At 44.6% G+C, this 18,962-nt stretch overlaps 1 protein-coding gene across 1 annotated transcript in view; it reads left to right on the top strand.

Moving 5' to 3' along the window:
- The window catches only part of RYR3 (ryanodine receptor 3), a 1,291,138-nt gene that overhangs the window by 1,112,946 nt on the left and 159,230 nt on the right, over positions 1 to 18,962 (top strand). Inside the window, 3 exon segments of the mRNA XM_029600192.1 lie at positions 4,873 to 4,954; positions 4,956 to 5,045; positions 12,116 to 12,202. Of these exon segments, the coding sequence (XP_029456052.1) occupies positions 4,873 to 4,954; positions 4,956 to 5,045; positions 12,116 to 12,202 (259 nt within the window).

Below are 18,962 nucleotides of genomic sequence, written 5' to 3' on the forward strand. Positions count from 1 at the left end.
ACGTATCCTGTAGAAAAGCCTCTTTGAGGATTTCGAACGCCTGACAGACGGAATCAGGCCAATCCACCGCATCAGCTCCTCTCCGAGTTAGGGCGGTGAGAGGAGCCACGATACGAGAATAGTGTGGAATGAAATGCCTATAGAAATTTGCGAAGCCGAGGAAACGCTGCACCGCCTTTAGCCCCCTCGGCCGGGACCAGTCTCTCATGGCGGCTACCTTTTCGGGATCCATCTTGAATCCGAGACTATGTATCCCAGAAAGGGAAGAGAATCTTTCTCAAAGCAGCATTTCTCCAACTTGGCGTATAATCCGTTGTCTCTGAGTAACTGTAATACCTGACGGACATGTAGGCGATGAGAAGACAAGTCCCGTGAGCAGATTAATACATCATCCAGGTACACGATGACAGACGTATTCAGTAAATCACGAAGTACCTCGTTCATGAGATGTTGAAATACTGCCGGGGCATTACATAGTCCGAAAGACATGACGAGGTACTCATAGTGCCCATCCCTGGTGTTAAAGGCAGTCTTCCACTCGTCCCCTGGTCGAATACGGACAAGGTTATATGCGCCCCACAAGTCCAACTTTGTGAAGATCCTAGCTCCCTGTAATCTATCCAGGAGTTCAGGAATCTGTGGGAGTGTAACCTATCATTAAAATCATCCATTGTACCTGAAGACTGTAGGGTGGCCAATGTAACCCCAATATTTAAAAAAGGCTCCAGGGGCGATCCAGGTAACTATAGACCAGTGAGCCTAACTTCAGTGCCAGGAAAAATAGTGGAAACTATCCTCAAGATCAAAATTGTAGAGCATATAGAAAGACATGATTTAATGGAACACAGTCAACACGGATTTACTCAAGGGAAGTCTTGCCTAACAAACCTGCTTCATTTTTTTGAAGGGGTTAATAAACATGTGGATAAAGGTGAACTGGTAGATGTAGTGTATTTGGATTTTCAGAAGGCGTTTGACAAAGTCCCTCATGAGAGGCTTCTACGAAAACTAAAAAGTCATGGGATAGGAGGCGATGTCCTTTCGTGGAATAAAAACTGGTTAAAAGACAGGAAACAGAGAGTAAGACTAAATGGTCAATTTTCTCAGTGGAAAAGGGTAAACAGTGGAGTGCCTCAGGGATCTGTTCTTGGACCGGTGCTTTTCAATATATATATATATAAATGATCTGGAAAGGAATACGACGAGTGACATTATCAAATTTGCGGATGATACAAAATTATTCAGAGTAGTTAAATCACAAGCAGACTGTGATACATTACAGGAGGACCTTGCAAGACTGGAAGATTGGGCATCCAAATGGCAGATGAAATTTAATGTGGACAAGTGCAAGGTGTTGCATATAGGGAAAAATAACCCTTGCTGTAGTTACACGATGTTAGGTTCCATATTAGGAGCTACCACCCAAGAAAGAGATCTAGGCGTCATAGTAGATAACACATTGAAATCGTCGGCTCAGTGTGCTGCAGCAGTCAAAAAAGCAAATAGAATGTTAGGAATTATTAGGAAGGGAATGGTTAATAAAACGGAAAATGTCATAATGCCTTGAATACACCTTGAATACACCTTGAATACTGTGTACAATTCTGGTCGCCGTATCTCAAAAAAGATATAGTTGAAATGGAGAAGGTACAGAGAAGGGCAACCAAAATGATAAAGGGGATGGAACAGCTCCCCTATGAGGAAAGGCTGACGAGGTTAGGGCTTTTCAGCTTGGAGAAGAGACGGCTGAGGGGGGATATAATAGAGGTCTTTAAGATCATGAGAGGTCTTGAACGAGTAGATGTGACTCGGTTATTTACACTTTCGAATAATAGAAGGACTAGGGGGCATTCCATGAAGTTAGCAAGTAGCACATTTAAGACTAATCGGAGAAAATTCTTTTTCACTCAACGCACAATAAAGCTCTGGAATTTGTTGCCAGAGGATGTGGTTAGTGCAGTTAGTGTAGCTGGGTTCAAAAAAGGTTTGGATAAGTTCTTGGAAAAGAAGTCCATTAACTATTAATCAAGTTTACTTAGGGAATAGCCACTGCTATTAATTGCATCAGTAGCATGGGATCTTCTTGGTGTTTGGGTAATTGCCAGGTTCTTGTGGCCTGGTTTGGCCTCTGTTGGAAACAGGATCCTGGACTTGATGGACCCTTGGTCTGACCCAGCATGGCAATTTCTTATGTTCTTACAATCCCACTTGGTGATGGCATTGAGACCCCGATAGTCAATGCATGGTCTTAGCAACCCGTCCTTTTTACCTACAAAAAAGAAGCCCGCCCCGCTGGAGATTTTGAAGGTCGGATAACTCCTTTTGCCAGGTTCTCCGAGATGTATTAGGACATTGCCCGAGTCTCTGGTAGTGATAAGGGGTATACTCTTTCCCGAGGAGGTGTCGCTCCTGGTAAAAGCTCAATGGCACAATCAAACGGCCGATGTTGAGGCAGGATCTCCGCCTTCATCTTGGAAAATACGTCAGAGAAGTCGGCATATGGTGCAGGTAGAGCGATGGTGGTGTGCAAGAGAGGGAGAACGGACACTCTTGGAACCTTCAGGCAGTTAGTGAAGCAGAAGGGGCTCCATTTCACGATCTGTAATGTGTCCCATTGGATAATCGGAGAGTGCTTCTGTAACCATGGTAGGCCTAACACCACGGGGTGGATGGCCTTCTCCAGAACAAGGAGGGCAATCTCCTCTGAGTGGATCGCCCCGGTGCGTAAAGTCAAGGGTATCGTGGAAGCAGAGATTCTCCCTGGAAGAAGTGTTCCCTGGATGGAGGTAATCCACAGCGGCACCTCCCGAGGCCAAGCGGGGATCTGTAACTGGTGTACCAAATCCTCCAGGATGAAGTTTCCCCCTGCTCCTGAATCCAGAAAGGCGAGGGTCTCCAACGATCCCCCTGGGTATTCGAGTGTGATCGGTACAGTACATTGAGGAGTGGTACCAGCACAGCCTAGGAGGAGCTCCTCACGACCTCCTAGGTTCTGGCGTTTTCCAAACGCTCTTTACAGTGAGCGAGGAAATGGCCTTTTTGACCGCAGTAGAGGCACAAGCCTAGAGTACGGCGTCGCTGTCTCTCCTCTGCGGTAAGTGGAGTACACCCTAACTGCATGGGTTCCTCAGAAGCAGAATCAGGACGTGTTGCTCCTGGAGAGGGGACCAAAGATAGTGGTTTGGAGAATACAGGAGCTAGAGACGGGGTACGTCGAGTGGGTCTTAGTTCTCTTGCCCTTTGTTGGAGGCGACGATCAATACGACCAGCCAAATCTATGAGGCCGTTGAGATCCTCTGGAAGATCGCGGGTGGCCAACTCGTCCTTGATACGCCCGGATAGGCCCTCCATAAATACAGCCCGGAGGCTGTCATCACGCCACCCAACTTCAAGAGCAAGCGTGCGGAAATCCATGGCATAATCTGCTAAAGAGCGGGAACCCTGGCGTAATTGCAGTAGTTCCGAGGTGGCGGTGGTTAAGCGAGCCGGGTCATCAAAGGCTAACTTGAAATTGGAGATGAACTGCAACAAATTACTGAGCAAGGGATCATTCCGCTCCCAGAGTGGAGACGCCCAAATTAGAGCCTTCCCATCAAGCAACAACAGAATATATGCCACCTTTACGGCATCAGTAGGAAATTGTTGAAGAAGTAGCGTGAATCGTATAAAACATTGGTTCAGAAAACCTCGGCAAGTCTTAGCCTTTCCAGCGTAATGTGACGGCGCCGGTAGCTGAGCAATTGAACCAATGTTTACCGTTGAAGCCGGTGGCAGAGCAGGCACTGGATCTGGCATGGCGTCCAGACGATTAGCAAGTCGCTCTACAGTCGCTGCAAGAATATCCATGCAATGCTGCTGTTGCTGCACACGCTGGGCAATTCCGGGGATTGCCTGGAGACATGACAAATCCGCCGAGTCCATGGCCTTGCAAACTGTTAAAGCGGTTTAGTGGACTCTTAGGCTAGCCTGACGGAGAAGATGGAAATAGTCTCCGGACTAGTGGAACAGGCCGAGAGGCAGATACTGGACGGATTGAAGAGAAGGATCTTCAACCTGGAAGCCCTGGGAGGAGCCCGTAGGAGCCGGGCCGCTGGGACTTAGGCAATAGGAGAATCCGATGAGAAGATCCGAGGTCAAGGCAGGCAAGTCTGGAACAGGACCAAGGCTGGCACCGAAGGCGGACACGAACCAGGACTGGAACTGAAGCAGCCAACTGTAACAGGAACTGGGATCAAGGCTGGAACTGAAGCAGGCAACTGGAACAGGAACCAGGATCAAGGCTGGAACTGAAGCGGGCAACTGGAACAATTACAAGCAGGAACTCCAGAGGCACACTGTAATGATAAACAAACTTGTTGCAAGGCAGTAAGCTGAGGCAGACACCAGCCTTAATTAGTTGCTGGCGTCTGACTTCAGAAAGGGAGGCGGGGCGTCTGACATCAGAAAGGGAGGCAGGGCGCCCAAGGCAGGAAAGGCCCTTTAACTCCTGGCCTTTCGCGCGCGCGCACACCCAGGGAGGAGGGGCTATCAGTGAGGCGACGGCGTCTCCCTCATGGAGACGCCGCCGAAGATGTATCCTGCTGGCCCGCCAGCGCCATGCGGCAGCTGCCCGGAATCGAGACCGGAACCCGGTGCCCACCGCGGCGCCCCCCAAACCGGGGCCTGACACAGAAGGTAAGGTCCCGGTCGCGGCACTCGCGACTGGGGCCACAACAAGTGTAGCTGAACTATTGAATATACCTCTAAAGTTAGCCGGATAAGTTTATCAGTTAACTTTGCTATCCAAAATGTGTTTGAATATGGGCCTCTTTGTGTGTGATGTTACAAAATACCTTCATTATTTTTTCTCTCTATTTTCTTATTGTTTTTCAGCCTTGAAGCTGGTGAGAAAAAGGATAAAATAAAGGAAGAGGAGACAGGGGAGATCTTGGAAGAGGAAGAAGCAAAAAAAAAGGGCTCGACGACGGGGTCAGAAGATAGAAGAAAAGGAGGCTTTCATGGCTAACTTCTTGGATGGTCTGGAAATTTACCAAACCAAAATGCTAGTAAGTGACTATCTCTGCCTCTCCTCCACTTCACTGAGACCCTGTCCATACTGCACTAAGACACAAGAACAATGCTGTAGGCTAATACGTGAACTATTACATCCACATAAAAGAGTTTAAACCTTCTCACTTTCCCTAATTTCTGATCTACCTCTCTTTTTTCACCATACTAGGATCTCTAATCCACTTCTCCTCCTTTTTTCTCCTTTCCTCCATCCTCCCTTTTTTCTTTTCATGTCCTCTTTGCTTTCCTTTTCTACCTTCCTATTTATTCTCATCCCCTGACTTTCGGCCTTCTAGTTTTGTATTCTCTAAGAAAAAGATAACTACCAAATCCAGGGACACCCTCCTTTCCAGGAGAGCCACTGAACTGATACTTCCTTGCTACCCAGAGTCATGGATTTCTTTCTTCCCAGGAGAGCTTTAAAGGAAGTCATTCTCAGTGTTGAAGTAGAGTTGCACAGCTGAGGATTCTTCCATCAGAACTAGCTTTGTTGCCAGGTATTTCCTCCCACCCTGCCATGACTCACTGTGGCAAAGCCAGGATGAAATACTGTGCCTGGACATGAAGCATACCTCAATGAGGCTAGGCATTATGGAAGCTAGAGAAGGCAATCTTTGGCCTGTTGCAGCTGCCTTCTCTGCAGGTTGATCCCTTGGGTGCAGGAGGCCATCAGGATTTACCAGGCAGGAAGTAGAAGCAGCATGAAGTAGAGATGTGAATCGTGTGATCGATCGTCTTAACGATCGATTTCGGCTGGGGGGGGAGGGAATCGGATCGTCGCAGTTTGTTTTTTTAAATATCGTGTAAATCGGGGGAGGGCGGAAAAACCGGCACACTAAAACAACCCTAAAACCCACCCCAACCCTTTAAAATAAATCCCCCACCCTCCCGAACCTCCCAAAATGTCTTAAATTACCTGGGGTCTAGTGGGGGGGTCCCAGTGTGATCTTCCACTCTCGGGCACACTAAAACAACCCTAAAACCCACCCCGACCCTTTAAAATAAATCCCCCACCCTCCCGAACCCCCCCCAAAATGTCTTAAATTACCTGGGGTCCAGTGGGGGGGTCCCGGTGTGATGTTCTACTCTCGGGCCACGGGTGCGTTGATAGAAATGGCGCCGGCGCTACCTTTGCCCTGTCATCTGACAGGGCAAAGGTAGCGCCGGCAGCATTTTGGTTCCTGTCCCCCGATTGTCACGAGCGTAGGAGATCGCTCCCGGACCCCCGCTGGACCCCCAGGGACTTTTGGCCAGCTTGGGGGGCCTCCTGACCCCCACAAGACTTGCCAAAAGTCCAGCGGGGGTCTGGAATGACCTCCTGCACTCGAATCGTGTTGCCGTAATGCAAAACGGCGCCGGCCATACGGCCATACGGCCGGCGCCATTTTGCAGTACGGCAATATGGCCATACGGTCGGCGCCATTTTGCATTGCATTTTGCATTGCAAAATGGCGCCAGCCGTATATGGCCATATTGCCGTAATGCAAAATGGCGCCGGCCATACTGGCCATAATGCCAGCGCCATTTTGCAGTACGGCAATATGGCCATACGTCCGGCGCCATTTTGCATTGCATTTTGCATTGCAAAATGGCGCCGGCCGTATGGCCATATTGCCGTACTGCAAAATGGCGCCGGCAGTATGGCCGTATGGCCGGCGCCATTTTGCATTACGGCAACACGATTCGAGTGCAGGAGGTCGTTCCAGACCCCCGCTGGACTTTGGCAAGTCTTGTGGGGTCAGGAGGCCCCCTCCAAGCTGGCCAAAAGTCCCTGGGGGTCCAGTAGGGGTCCGGGAGCGATCTCCTACGCTCATGACGTCGGGGGACAGGAACCAAAATGGCGCCGGCGCTACCTTTGCCCTGTCATATGACAGGGCAAGGTAGCGCCGGCGCCATTTCTATCAACGCACCCGTGGCCCGAGAGTGGAACATCACACCGGGACCCCCCCCCCCCACTGGACCCCAGGTAATTTAAGACATTTTGGGGGGGTTCGGGAGGGTGGGGGATTTATTTTAAAGGGTCGGGGTGGGTTTTAGGGTTATTTTAGTGTGCCGGTTTTCCCGCCCTTCCCCTTCCCCTGATTTACGATTTTTGACGATAAATTGGGGGCATTCCTATTATATATCGCCTTTAACGATTTTTGACGATTTAAAATATATCGGACGATATTTTAAATCGTCAAAAAACTATTCACATCCCTAGCATGAAGCAAGAACTAGGCAAGTAGCAGGAATCAGACACAGAGGAGAAAGCAGGAATCGGATGTAGAGCAGGAACCAGACAGGAAGCAGTAATTATGCAGAACAGGAAACATGAAGCATTAACCAGGCCAGAGGAACAGCAGTTTCCCAGAGCAAACTGTACCAAGACTGTTGGACCAGAAAAAGTGTGTCAGGCTAGGGCTTCTAATAGTCATCTCAGTCGAGAAATGTGAATAGTGGAGTGCCCTAGGAATCTGTACTAAGATCACTGCTTTTTATTTTTAAATGACCTGGAAATAGGAACAATGAGTGAGGTGATCAAATCGCAGACGATACAAAATTATTCAAAGTTGTTAAATCACAAGAGCATTCAGAGAAATTGCAAGATGACCTTGTGAGACAGGGAGTCTGGACACGCAAGTGGCAGATGACATTTAATGTGGACAAGTGCAAAGTGATGCATGTAGGGATGAACAATCCAAATTATAGCTACAAAATGAAAGTTCCACATTAGTAGTTACCAGCCAGGAAAAGAATCTGGGTATCATTGTGAATAATATTTTGAAATTCTCTGCTTAATATGCAGCAGCAGCCAAGAAAGCAAATAGAATGCTAGAAATTATTAGGAAAGAAATGGAGAATAAAACATGGAATATCATAATGTCTCTGTATCAGTCTATGGTGCGACCACACCATGAGTATTGTGTGCAATTATAGTCACCACATCTCAAAAGAACATAACATAAGATATGCCATACTGGGTCAGACTAAGGGTCCCTCGAGCCCAGTATCCTGTTGCAACAGTGGCCAATCCAAATCACAAGTACTTTGCAAGTAACCAAACATTAAATAGATCCCAAGCTACTTATGCTGGCAGCAAGCAGTGGCTATTCCTTTTTAAACCCAGCTACACTAACTGCCTTAACCACATCCTCTGGCAATAATTCCAGAGCTTGTTTGTGTGTTAAGTAAAAAATAATTTTCTCTGATTTGTTTTAAATGTGCTACTTGCTAATTTCATGGCATGCCCCATGATTCTTGTATTATCTGAAAGAGTAAATAACTGATTCACGTTTACCAGTTCAAGTCCTTTCATCATTTTGTAGATCTCTGTCTCAAAAAAGATATATCAGAATTAGAAAAGGTACAAAGATGGGTGACCAAAATGATAAAGAGGATGGAATGATTCATCCATGTGGAAAGATTAAAGAGGTGTGGGCCCTTCAGCTGGAAGAAGAAATAGTTGAGGGGAGATATGATAGAGGTCTATAAACTAACAAGTAGAGTAGAATGGGTAAACGCAAATCAGTTATTTATTCTTTCAGAAAGTACAAAGATTGAGAGGACATGCAATGAAGTTACTATAGAATACATTTTAAAAAAGCAAGAAAATATATATTTTACTCCTATAATTAAGCTCCGGAACTCATTGCCAGAGAATGTGGTAAAAACTGTTAGTGAGGCTGGGTTTAAAAAAGGTTTGAAAAGCTTCTTTCAGAAAAAAGTCACTGGTATAAACGGCATGAAATCTATCTACATTTTGGCATTCTGCCAGGTACTTGTGACCTGAATTGGCCACTGTTGGAAACAAGATACTGTGCTTGATGGACCATTGATCTGATTCAGTATGACAAACCATATGTTCTTATGTTCTCCATGACAGTATGCTTATATGAGTAGAAGGAGTATGGGTGGAGAAGGTTTTAAGGACCCCTCTTTTGAGATAATATGGCCTTGATGACTTTCTCAGATGCATTAATAAGCACAATGAATGATTACTGAGCATCTGGGTATACAAAGTACTGGGGCCGTTGTGAAGGCATTTTTGAAATGATCAAAAACTAGCTGCTGCTCAGGAGTCCATTTAAAGAGTACCTTCTTTTTGTGGAGATCTTTCAGTGGGTTGGACATTTTAGAGAAACCCTGGATAAAATACCAGTAAAAATCTGTGAATTCCTGAAGTGTTCTATTTCCTTGATATTTTTTCAGGACAGGCCATGTCAACCACATTGACCTTACTGGGATCATATGTATTATTTCAGGAGAGATTAGGTAACATAGTATTGATGGCAGAAAAAGACAAAATGATCCATCTAGTCTGCGCAGCAAATTTCCTATGGTAGCAACTGCCACTCCGTGCAGGGTACCCCCATGTTTCTGTTAAGGGTAGTATCCTTATCCCAGGGATAAGCAGATTGGAATCTATTGTTCTGGCAGCTGTCTGGTCCTGTACTTGAGTGCCAGACAACACTGATTGCCTAAATTCCCATTTTCAGGCTCTGTCTCATGCACCTCTTTGTTAAGCATGCAGTTCTGCTGGCAGTATGTTAATGGTAATATCACATGCTGGGTCTTCCTATTATTGATATTCAGTTCATGTCGCTCCAGCCATGGTAGGCCTAAGATGACTGGGAATTTTGATGCTCTAATGACTTCAAATCAAATGAACTGGTGATTCTGTATTGTGGTTAAAAATAAGAAAGTCAGTCTTGGTAGGTTCTGGCTCTGAAGAAGATGGGGAACCATTGAAGGTTTCTTCGAGGATCTTGATCACTTTTGATATATGGAGACCAAATATTGCTGAGTGAACATGAGATTCGGGAAACAAATGGAGGCTCCAGAATCAATCAAGGCTAAAGGGGGGGGGGTACACTGTCTCATGAATACAAAAGGGTAAGTATATAATCAATTTCAAATAAAACTAAATACTTATATTAAAAAAAATTATATAATGATTTTATTCCAACATATTAAATTTATATTAACAATCAAAAGAGAAAAAATAAATTCTTAATAAATGCAGTATTCACATAACAAAATATAGAAAATATCACACAAATATAAACATACAAAATAAAACATAAAAATGGAGAATATTCTACCATATATCACACACAGCCAATCATACTATACATTCATACAGAAATGAAAAAATAAAATTTACATTAATCACTAAACTTTCCCAAGTACATAAATCCTTCTCAAAAGGACAACCAAGACTCCAATCCAACTTCTTAATGCAAAAATACTTCTTGAAAAAGCAACCAGATCTTCGATCCAGACCATAAATCTTTATATAGGAGGTAATCCCCAAGTTTTCATCCTCAGCACAGATCTCCATTGAGAGCAAAATCCTGACTGGGGCCCAAGTTTCGGCTCAAACAATGAGTCTGCTTCAGGGGAACGGCTCCAAATTAAAAATACCAAAAAATCAAAAAATGCTAAGCCCAAAAGCAGTCGGTAAGAATCCTTTGATTACACTCCTACACTAATGCTGCAAATTGGCACCAAGATCCACTGTTAATTTCAAAAAAAGTTCAAATCTACCTTCAATAATTGAACCACAGAAGGTGGCAGATCGGTGCTGTATTAAGATTCTCTGAAAAATCTAAACCACCATTTATCACAAAGGAAAAAACCTTCAGAAGCACTTCTAAACCAATATTCACCACCAATAACGTCGCTCGCTGTTTACTTTTGTCAAACAGTGAACCTTGAACCACCGAAACTAAGCAGAAAAACCGCTACTTAATTAAACAGCTCTAAACAAACAAGAAGTATCGCAGCATCATAAACCACTTCAAATTCACCTAACCAAAGCTTCTACAAGCCTGTTTGAAATGGATTATATACATACCCTTTTGTTTTCATGAGATATTCCTAGAGGGAAGTAATTCATTTTTAGCCAGTAATGTTTTTTTACGAGTATACTGTCTCCCCAGGAGAACTGTACTGGGTAGGGTAGTAACATGGGAGTAATTCCCTCCAGGGCCAAATTGTTCAGAGGAATAGTTATCTCCCAACCTGTTCTCTCTATCTGAGCAGGAATTTTCATTTCCCTTCTGGAGATGAGGAAATGAAGACACAGGCCCTCATGCAGGCACTATATTTTTTATTCCTCACAATGGTGATGGATCATTCCATCAACCAGCATGGGGGTCAGTGGCCTGTCAGTTGTGCCTTGGTACTCCTTGAAATCAGTGACACCCTTTCTTTCTCTCAACTCCTCTCTCCCAGATGTCTATTGTTTTTCACACATAGCATGATCAAGGCCTCTAAGTCAACTGCGAGATCTTGCTAGGCCAGTTCATCCTTGATATGGGCTGCTAAACACCACCAGAAATGGGCTCACAGGCCCCAGGTTATTTGATAAGTGATTAAACTCCAGAGTGTAAGCCATTATTTCATGCCTGATGGAGCCCCAAGATCTTACTTTCTGCCAGCTGAATGTGGTATGGATTGTCAAGGGCCTGGGAGGGGGTGGCCATAAATGAGTTTATCTGAATCAAGATTGGATCATCCCATTCTAAAAATGGTGTTGCCCAAGTCAAATCATTCTTAAAATGAAATTTTAAAGCATGATGTATGCCAAAATTGGGACATGCGCACGCATAAGAACAAAGTACTTGGCAAGTACCCAAATATTAAATAGATCCCATGTTAGTAATGCCGATAATAAGCAGTGGCTATTCCCTAAGTCATCTTAATTATTAGCAGTTTATGGATTTCTCTTCCAGTAACTTGTCCAAATCCTTTTTTTAAACCCAGATAGGTAACTGTCTTATGTGGACCTACAGTCTCCATGACTGAGTTTATATATATGATAGTTCATCATTTTTGTTGTATTGCTGTCTCACTCAATAAAAATTAATTATTAAAAAAGAATCCCTGTGACTCTACTGTATCTCTTAGCCTCAATCACCTGGGGCCCCTGATACCCTCCAGCCCTTCCTAAGAGAACTGCAGGACTGGGAAATTCCTCCCCACAAGAAAAGCCACACGGTTAGGGATTCTCCAGAAAAGAGTTGTACAGATTGCTGCTGTTTGCCTGGCATTCATCTCACTGTATTTTTTGTAATTTCAGCATTACTTGGCCAGAAACTTCTACAACCTGCGTTTCCTTGCTTTGTTTGTTGCATTTGCCATCAACTTTATTCTGCTCTTCTACAAGGTAAATGCCTTCCATCCTACTTTTCATCTTTCTTTTTTTTTTTTTTTCAATCTTTTTATTGGGGTGTCAAACAATATACAGTGCAAATGGCATTGAAATACAATAAACAGTAGACAATCCCAAGGTTTTCTTTTTCCTTCTTGTAATCCCTCACCCCCCCCCCCCCCATCCCATCCCCTGTAGAGAACCTCTGAGAGAAAGAAATAAAGGTCAGGCGTTGCACCCAGCACGACTGGTGAATGCTTAAAGTTATAATGCAAACAGGTGTGCAGTTAATCTTTCGTATAGAATCCCATGCAACTCAATTACAGTTACAGATCCTCTAATGGGGCTAGAATACGTACTGATTCTGATAGCGCCCCATAGTAACAGGCCCAAATCTCATGAAATACACGTTTTTTCTGGGGGCTGAAATGCTTGTACATAGACCCAAGTTCCATTTGATATAGTTCTGTCAAAAGAGCTGACCACATCTCTTTAGTTGGGGGATCAGCGTCAAGCCATTTAAGTAGGATACACTTTTTAGCAATCAAGCATGCTTTTGATATAAACCCCAAGTTGTCTACATTAAGACTAGTGTCCCCAACATCATTATTAAGAATACAGAATGAACAGGACCACTGAATGTCTGTGTACAATAACTCGGATAAGTAACAACGAATTAAATCCCAGAAAGTTTTGATGACAGGGCACTCCCAAAGGCAGTGAATAAGGGAGGCATAAGGTTCTGAGCATTTGAGACAATTGGCTGAGTCTATAGCCCCCATTTTGTGGGCACGAGCTGGTGAGTATATGATGCGATGGAATATCCGTTGTTGCAACTCTCGCAATCCAACATTGTTAGTGAGTATATTAATAGACAAATAAAAGTTTTTGAGCATATGTTCTTCCAGCTCCTCCTGACAATCCCGAGACCACTTAGGAAGTAACCTCTTGCAAATATGAATAGGTTGTACAGAGTTATAGAAAGCATACAAACAAGACAGTGAGCCCTTCCGGGTCTGAAAACAAGTGATTAAGGCAGAGAAGTTGGGATTATCTATTCTTTCCTCAGCGCCTTGTAGGATTTCCTGGACAGACAACCGTAAGTATCCATATAATAGAAAATGGTGGGGGCGAAAACCCAAGAGAGATTGGCACTGAGCGAATGAGTAGATATGTCCTGAAGTGGAGTCTATGAGATTCCTAAGAGGCCAGTTTGTGGCTACTGTAAACTGATGTTGTGAGGGAAGTACAGATAAGGAAGCTAATGAGGATCCCCTCATGGTATATTGGTGAGAAACATATGGGGACAGGCCTAGTAGATTACAAGTGATTCCCCACACTTTCCTGAACATTTTTACCATTATAAAGGGTAAGTTTAATTGCTGATAAGACTGAGTCGTAGCATGGAGCACATACCGGGGATCCAATGGGGCACACAGGTCTTGTATCATCTGTGGATCTGTATATTCAGAAGTGCCAAAAATCCATTTCATCTTTCTTTTACCACAAATTATTGAGCCTGTGTCTAAGATTTCTTGGTGGGCCCAACTACTTGGGCCCAACTGATATTCACCAAACTATGAATTAATACCTCTCTTCTATCAGAGCAAAGGAAAACTACAGCAGAATATTTTAAGACTACTGGGGGTAATTTTTTTTAAAGTATTTCTGGATTTTGAAAAATGTGCCCCTATCACCATGAGGGAAAAAGTATGCATGATATCCACAGCATGCTTACTTTTCCTGTGGAGAAAAGGGGTGGAGCTATGGGGTTATGGTGGGGCTAGTGAAGTACACAGGGATATCATTCTGAAATTTCCATGCCTGCTTTGCCCCATTTACTTTGCAGCTGCAAAGTGGGTGGGGTGAAGATTCCTTGCAGCACCAGCCCACTAGTTTCAACGTTTGCCTTTAAAATCAGTTTGCAGTTCAGTGGGGAGTTTGAAAATTGGCCTTTTTATTGTAAGCAAATACTGTTATTAATTGTCATTAAACAGCGTAAATTTGAAAACATAATTTATATTATTTTTTAGTGGTCCTTGTCATGTTAGTGCATGAAGGTAAATTTCTTTAGTGATATTATTATGATGTTTTCAAAATAACAAGTAATAATAATGTTCATTTGTAGTAATTATCTTTAAATATTATTTAGTAGTTCTCCTTTTATATCTCAGTACTTTTATATATTGCTATATTCATCAATATCATTTCTGTAACTTACCATGAAATACTGTCTATTTCTATATTCATGATCCAATTTGATTATCATTATCTCTTAATAACCAACTATAATAATTTTTCTGAGTAATTAAAAGAAGGTGATAATAGCTCTTTAAGATCCATCTGGCATGTTGGGAACATATTACTACAGGAAAGATACTGATAAAATTGAGGAGGCTCTAAACAGGGCTATAAACCTTCTAGTGAGTAAACAGAGCAGATCTTGCATAAGAACAGACCTCTCAGATTAAAACAATTCACTTACAGAGAGATGATTATAAGCTTGTATTATTACTCATGAGTCTTAAAAGGTTGTGCAAGGTAAATGGAACTGGTAGAGCCAGGGAAATAAATATATTTTAAAATTAGTGGAGAATATATTTTTTATTTTTATATGTATAATAAGATCATTAAAGTTAAATGAGGCTACTTTAACAGAGGAATTTAAGAAGAAAATAGTTGTATTTTTGTCTGCTAACATCATAGGCAGAAAAAAACAAAGAAATAATTTTTCAAAGCTTACCTAGATAAAGTTGATGTCATGATTGATTTCATCTGCGGTGTAGTCTCCCCATGCCAAGGTTCAGCCTGTTGCGCAGTCTTCCGTCCATCAGGGTTCCTCAGTGAACCTTGCCAGTTCTCTCCTCGTTGATTACACAATACCCAAGCCTCACCCCTTACTTAACCTAGTCTGTCCAGTAACTTGGTGCCTCTTCATTGAGTCACCTCAGCTCTCTGACCTGGCTAGCTTTACCTTGTTATCCTGCCTTGTAGCCTGCTCAGGCCTCCTGTCTTGCCTTATGGCTTTTCCAGGCCTTCTGCCTTGCTTTGTGGCCTGTCTTGGCCTGTTGCCTTACTCTGTGGTCTCTCTTGAACTCTTGCCTTGCTTTGGGCCCTTCCAGACATTCTGGCCTTGCTCTGTGGCCTCCCAAGCAGCAAGATTTTGTTTCTCCTTTAGCTGACATATTAGCTGATCATGATTATAAAAACATTTTTTACATTCAGGCTACTTGAGGGGTCACGTGATGCTGTGAGAGAGAGCGGGCGCACTAACTGATTTCTCCGAGGGCTCTCTCCTCCTTTCCCTCATTTTGCAGTGCTTCCTGCCTATCTGCTTTGACAGCCTTCGCCACCTTATATTCCCCTCCATTTGGAGGTACGGAGCATGGCGAGGCTCGCAAATACCCGGCAACGATGGTGTCCAAAGTGGCAAAAAAAGAGAAAGACATGGTGAAGGGTAGCGATTCTAAGATGGCCGATGCACCCGATCCCTCTGCCACCATTGAAAACCCGGACTCTTGGACTCTGATGTGGTCGCTGCAGTGCTTGCGGCCCTTGATGGAAAGTTTGCCCGGATATTCACACAACTCTTGGGGGTAAGAACCCAGCTGGCCGAAATTCAGCAGCAGTTAAAATCTGCAGAACAGTAGATCTCCAATATAGAGGACAAGACTACCTCCATGGTAAACAATATACAACAGTTGAAATCTCAGTGTGATTCACTATAGTCTAAAGTGGATGACCTAGAAAACAGGTCACGCAGGAATAATTTGCGACTCTTTGGGATTCCTGAAGCTGTGCCTGACAGGGATTTGGAGGCCGCAACTGGAAGCCTGGCTTACTCAAGCCTTAAGTCTCACAGATACCCATGATGCCCATCGTTTAGAACCCATGCTTTCTGGGGACCATGGTAATGGCAAACCCAGAGCTGTAATATTCAGGGTCCTTAGTTTTGTGCATAAATTTGAAATCTTAAGAACCTACCACTGCCAGAAAGATCTCCGTTTTGAGGGAGACAAAGTTTTACTTTTCCAAGATTATTCTGTGGCAGTGGCCTCGAGGAGGAAGGCATTTGTCCCTGCATGCTCTCAATTGGTGGAGAAAAACATCAGGTCCACGCTGCTTTTTCCCGCAAAGTTGAAAATCTTTCATAAGGGGAGGAATATTTTCTTCACCTCAGCTGCAGAAGCTCAAAATGTTTTCCAAGAGCTTGATTCTGACTCTGGTTGACCAATTATATATCCGCCCTTTGGTTCTCTGTTTTTATTAGCTGCATGACTTTATTCTCATGGTTAATTGTGCTGCTTGGATTTTGGTTATGAATTACCCAAAGTGGCTGATTTTGGCTACTTTGTTTGGCATATGGAGTACAAGGTGCTTTTCATCCTTCACCCACTGCCTATATATATTGGGGCTTTTTTGTGGGGTTTACTGCAGACATGACATGTCCTTTGATTTTGTATTATTCTCTTGGTGTTTTCACCTTTTATTTACTGATTAATTCCTTGTGGTCTGTCTCCCTCTACAGATCTGGGAATTTAATTCACATGTGGTATAAATATATTGTCTTTAGTGTTTATTGCTTAGGAGAGGTGGTAGGTCTAGGCTAGGGGACCTATCACCTCTATGAAGGTCCTGTGTTATTATTCTCCTGTTCTTACATTCCCTTTGACTATCTCGCGATTCTTAGATGTTTCATTTGGAATGTCTGCGGGATAGGCTCAGTCACTGTTCCCATCCTCCTGCTCCTTTGGACGGATCTTCTGGCTTCTTACCTCAGACTGGCTTTGGTGAATCTTCTGGCTTCTGACCTCGGACTGGCTTCGGTGACTTCTCTGGCTTCTGACTTCGGACTGGCTATTGGCAATCCTTGGGCTTCTGATCTTGGACTCTCTTCACAGGGGCCCACCTAAGACCAGCCGACCCTGAACCCAAGGGCTCAACCTGCGGGGAACGAGGTTGGTATTGGCGAAGCTCCAGCAGCCCTCTGCACCAGCCTGGCCTCGCCTTCCGATGGTGGGCACCTGCAGGGGTTCGCCCTCTCAGGTTTTGCCAGCCTCACCTCTGGCAAGGGGTCCACACTCTCATCCAGCGTCGCAACAGATTGCCAAGTCCATGGACCCGGCGGAGGTCTCAGTCTCTCAGGCCATCCCTGGCCTGGCAAAGCGTATCCTGGAACAGCAGAAATTCCTGGAAACCCTATCAGCCGCTCTTGATAACTTGACCACGCGCATGGATGCCACCTTATGGTCTGCCAAGTTAAATCCCTTTCCCTTTACTGCTGAGCACCGCCCTACAGTGCCATTGCCTGCACCTCCTCGGTTTTCTGGAGATCCCCGTATGTGTAGGTTTTTTTTTAATTTGTGCAATATGCATTTTGTTCTTCAACCTATCTACTATCCAGACGTGGTTAATAAGACCATGTACATCCTCTCATTGTTAGGTGGGAAAGCCTTGGCTTGGGCGTCACCCCTATGGGAAAGGGCTGATCCCATCCTGCGCGACCTGCCTGGGTTCTTAAACCTGTTCCGGTCAGTCTTCGACGATCCAGGTCGAAGGGCCTTAGCCATATCTTCTCTGTTACAACTCCAACAGGGTACAGGAACCTTGTTTGACTATGTTGTTGAGTTCAAAACCCTCGCCTCTGATTTCCAGTGGGACTTTAAGTGCCTCCGGGCCATCTTCCTGGAGGGCCTTAGCCCGCGAATGAAGGATGAACTCGCAGCCTGGGAATTACCCGAGTCTCTGAACTCCTTAATTGACCTCACGGGACGCATTGACCATTGCCTGAGAGAGCATTCTGCAGAGGTTAAAACAGCCCGGAGAACCACATCCAGTCCAATTCGGATTTTTTCCAAAGCTTGACAACACCCCCTGCTATGCCAACGTGTCCGGTCGGTCCGGAAAACCTCCAGGCCAAGGTCCTGCAGGAGGGCTTCTTCTAGGTCTGACCTCGCCCGCTCCTCCAGTGACTCTGCCCATCACCATCTGGGTAAACAACCAGGAATTTCATACCCTGGCCCTTGTGGTCTCCGGGGCCGGGGGCAATTTTATTCTGAGGCAACTGGTAGAACACCTTCGAATACCCACTGTCTGTTCTCCATTCCCTCTCCTCCTCTCCTCCATACAAGGAGAACCTCTGCCGGGGAAAGTCGCATTTTCCACGACCCCATTCAACACCGCACTGGATAACTTCAGGTCAAAACCCCTTTTTTGTGTTAGATAAAGCCATACACCTGGTGGTGCTTGCTCTGCCATGGCTTCAGCAGCACTCCCCACAATTCAGTTGGGCCAATCTACAACTCTCTCGCTGGGGCCCCTATTGCTATCACAAATGCTTGGAGTCTGTCACGCCAATTCATTGTTTTTCCACTGTGGTATCCTTGCCGAATCTTCCTCCGCAATACTCCTCATTTGTGGATGTCTTTTCGAAAAAGGCTGCGGATGTTCTGCCCCCTCATTTCTCATACAACTGCGTGATCAATCTGTTACCTAATTCAGAACCTCCCCGGGGCCGGGTTTATCCGTTGTCTGTCTCTGAAACCCAAGCCATGACTGAATATATCCAGGAGAACCTGGCAAAAAGCTTTATCCAGCCCTCTAAGTTACCTGCCAGCGCAGGTTTTTTATTTTTTTGTGGGCAAGAAAGACGGTTCCCTTCGACTATGTATAGACTATCGTGGTCTAAATGACATCACCATCAAAGATTGCTATCCGCTGCCTCTAGATTTCGACCTCGAAATCCCATTCAGACTCCACACCTCCTCCAAACCCA

The sequence above is a fragment of the Rhinatrema bivittatum genome, chromosome 4, assembly GCF_901001135.1.
Source record: "Rhinatrema bivittatum chromosome 4, aRhiBiv1.1, whole genome shotgun sequence".
NCBI lineage: Eukaryota > Metazoa > Chordata > Amphibia > Gymnophiona > Rhinatrematidae > Rhinatrema > Rhinatrema bivittatum.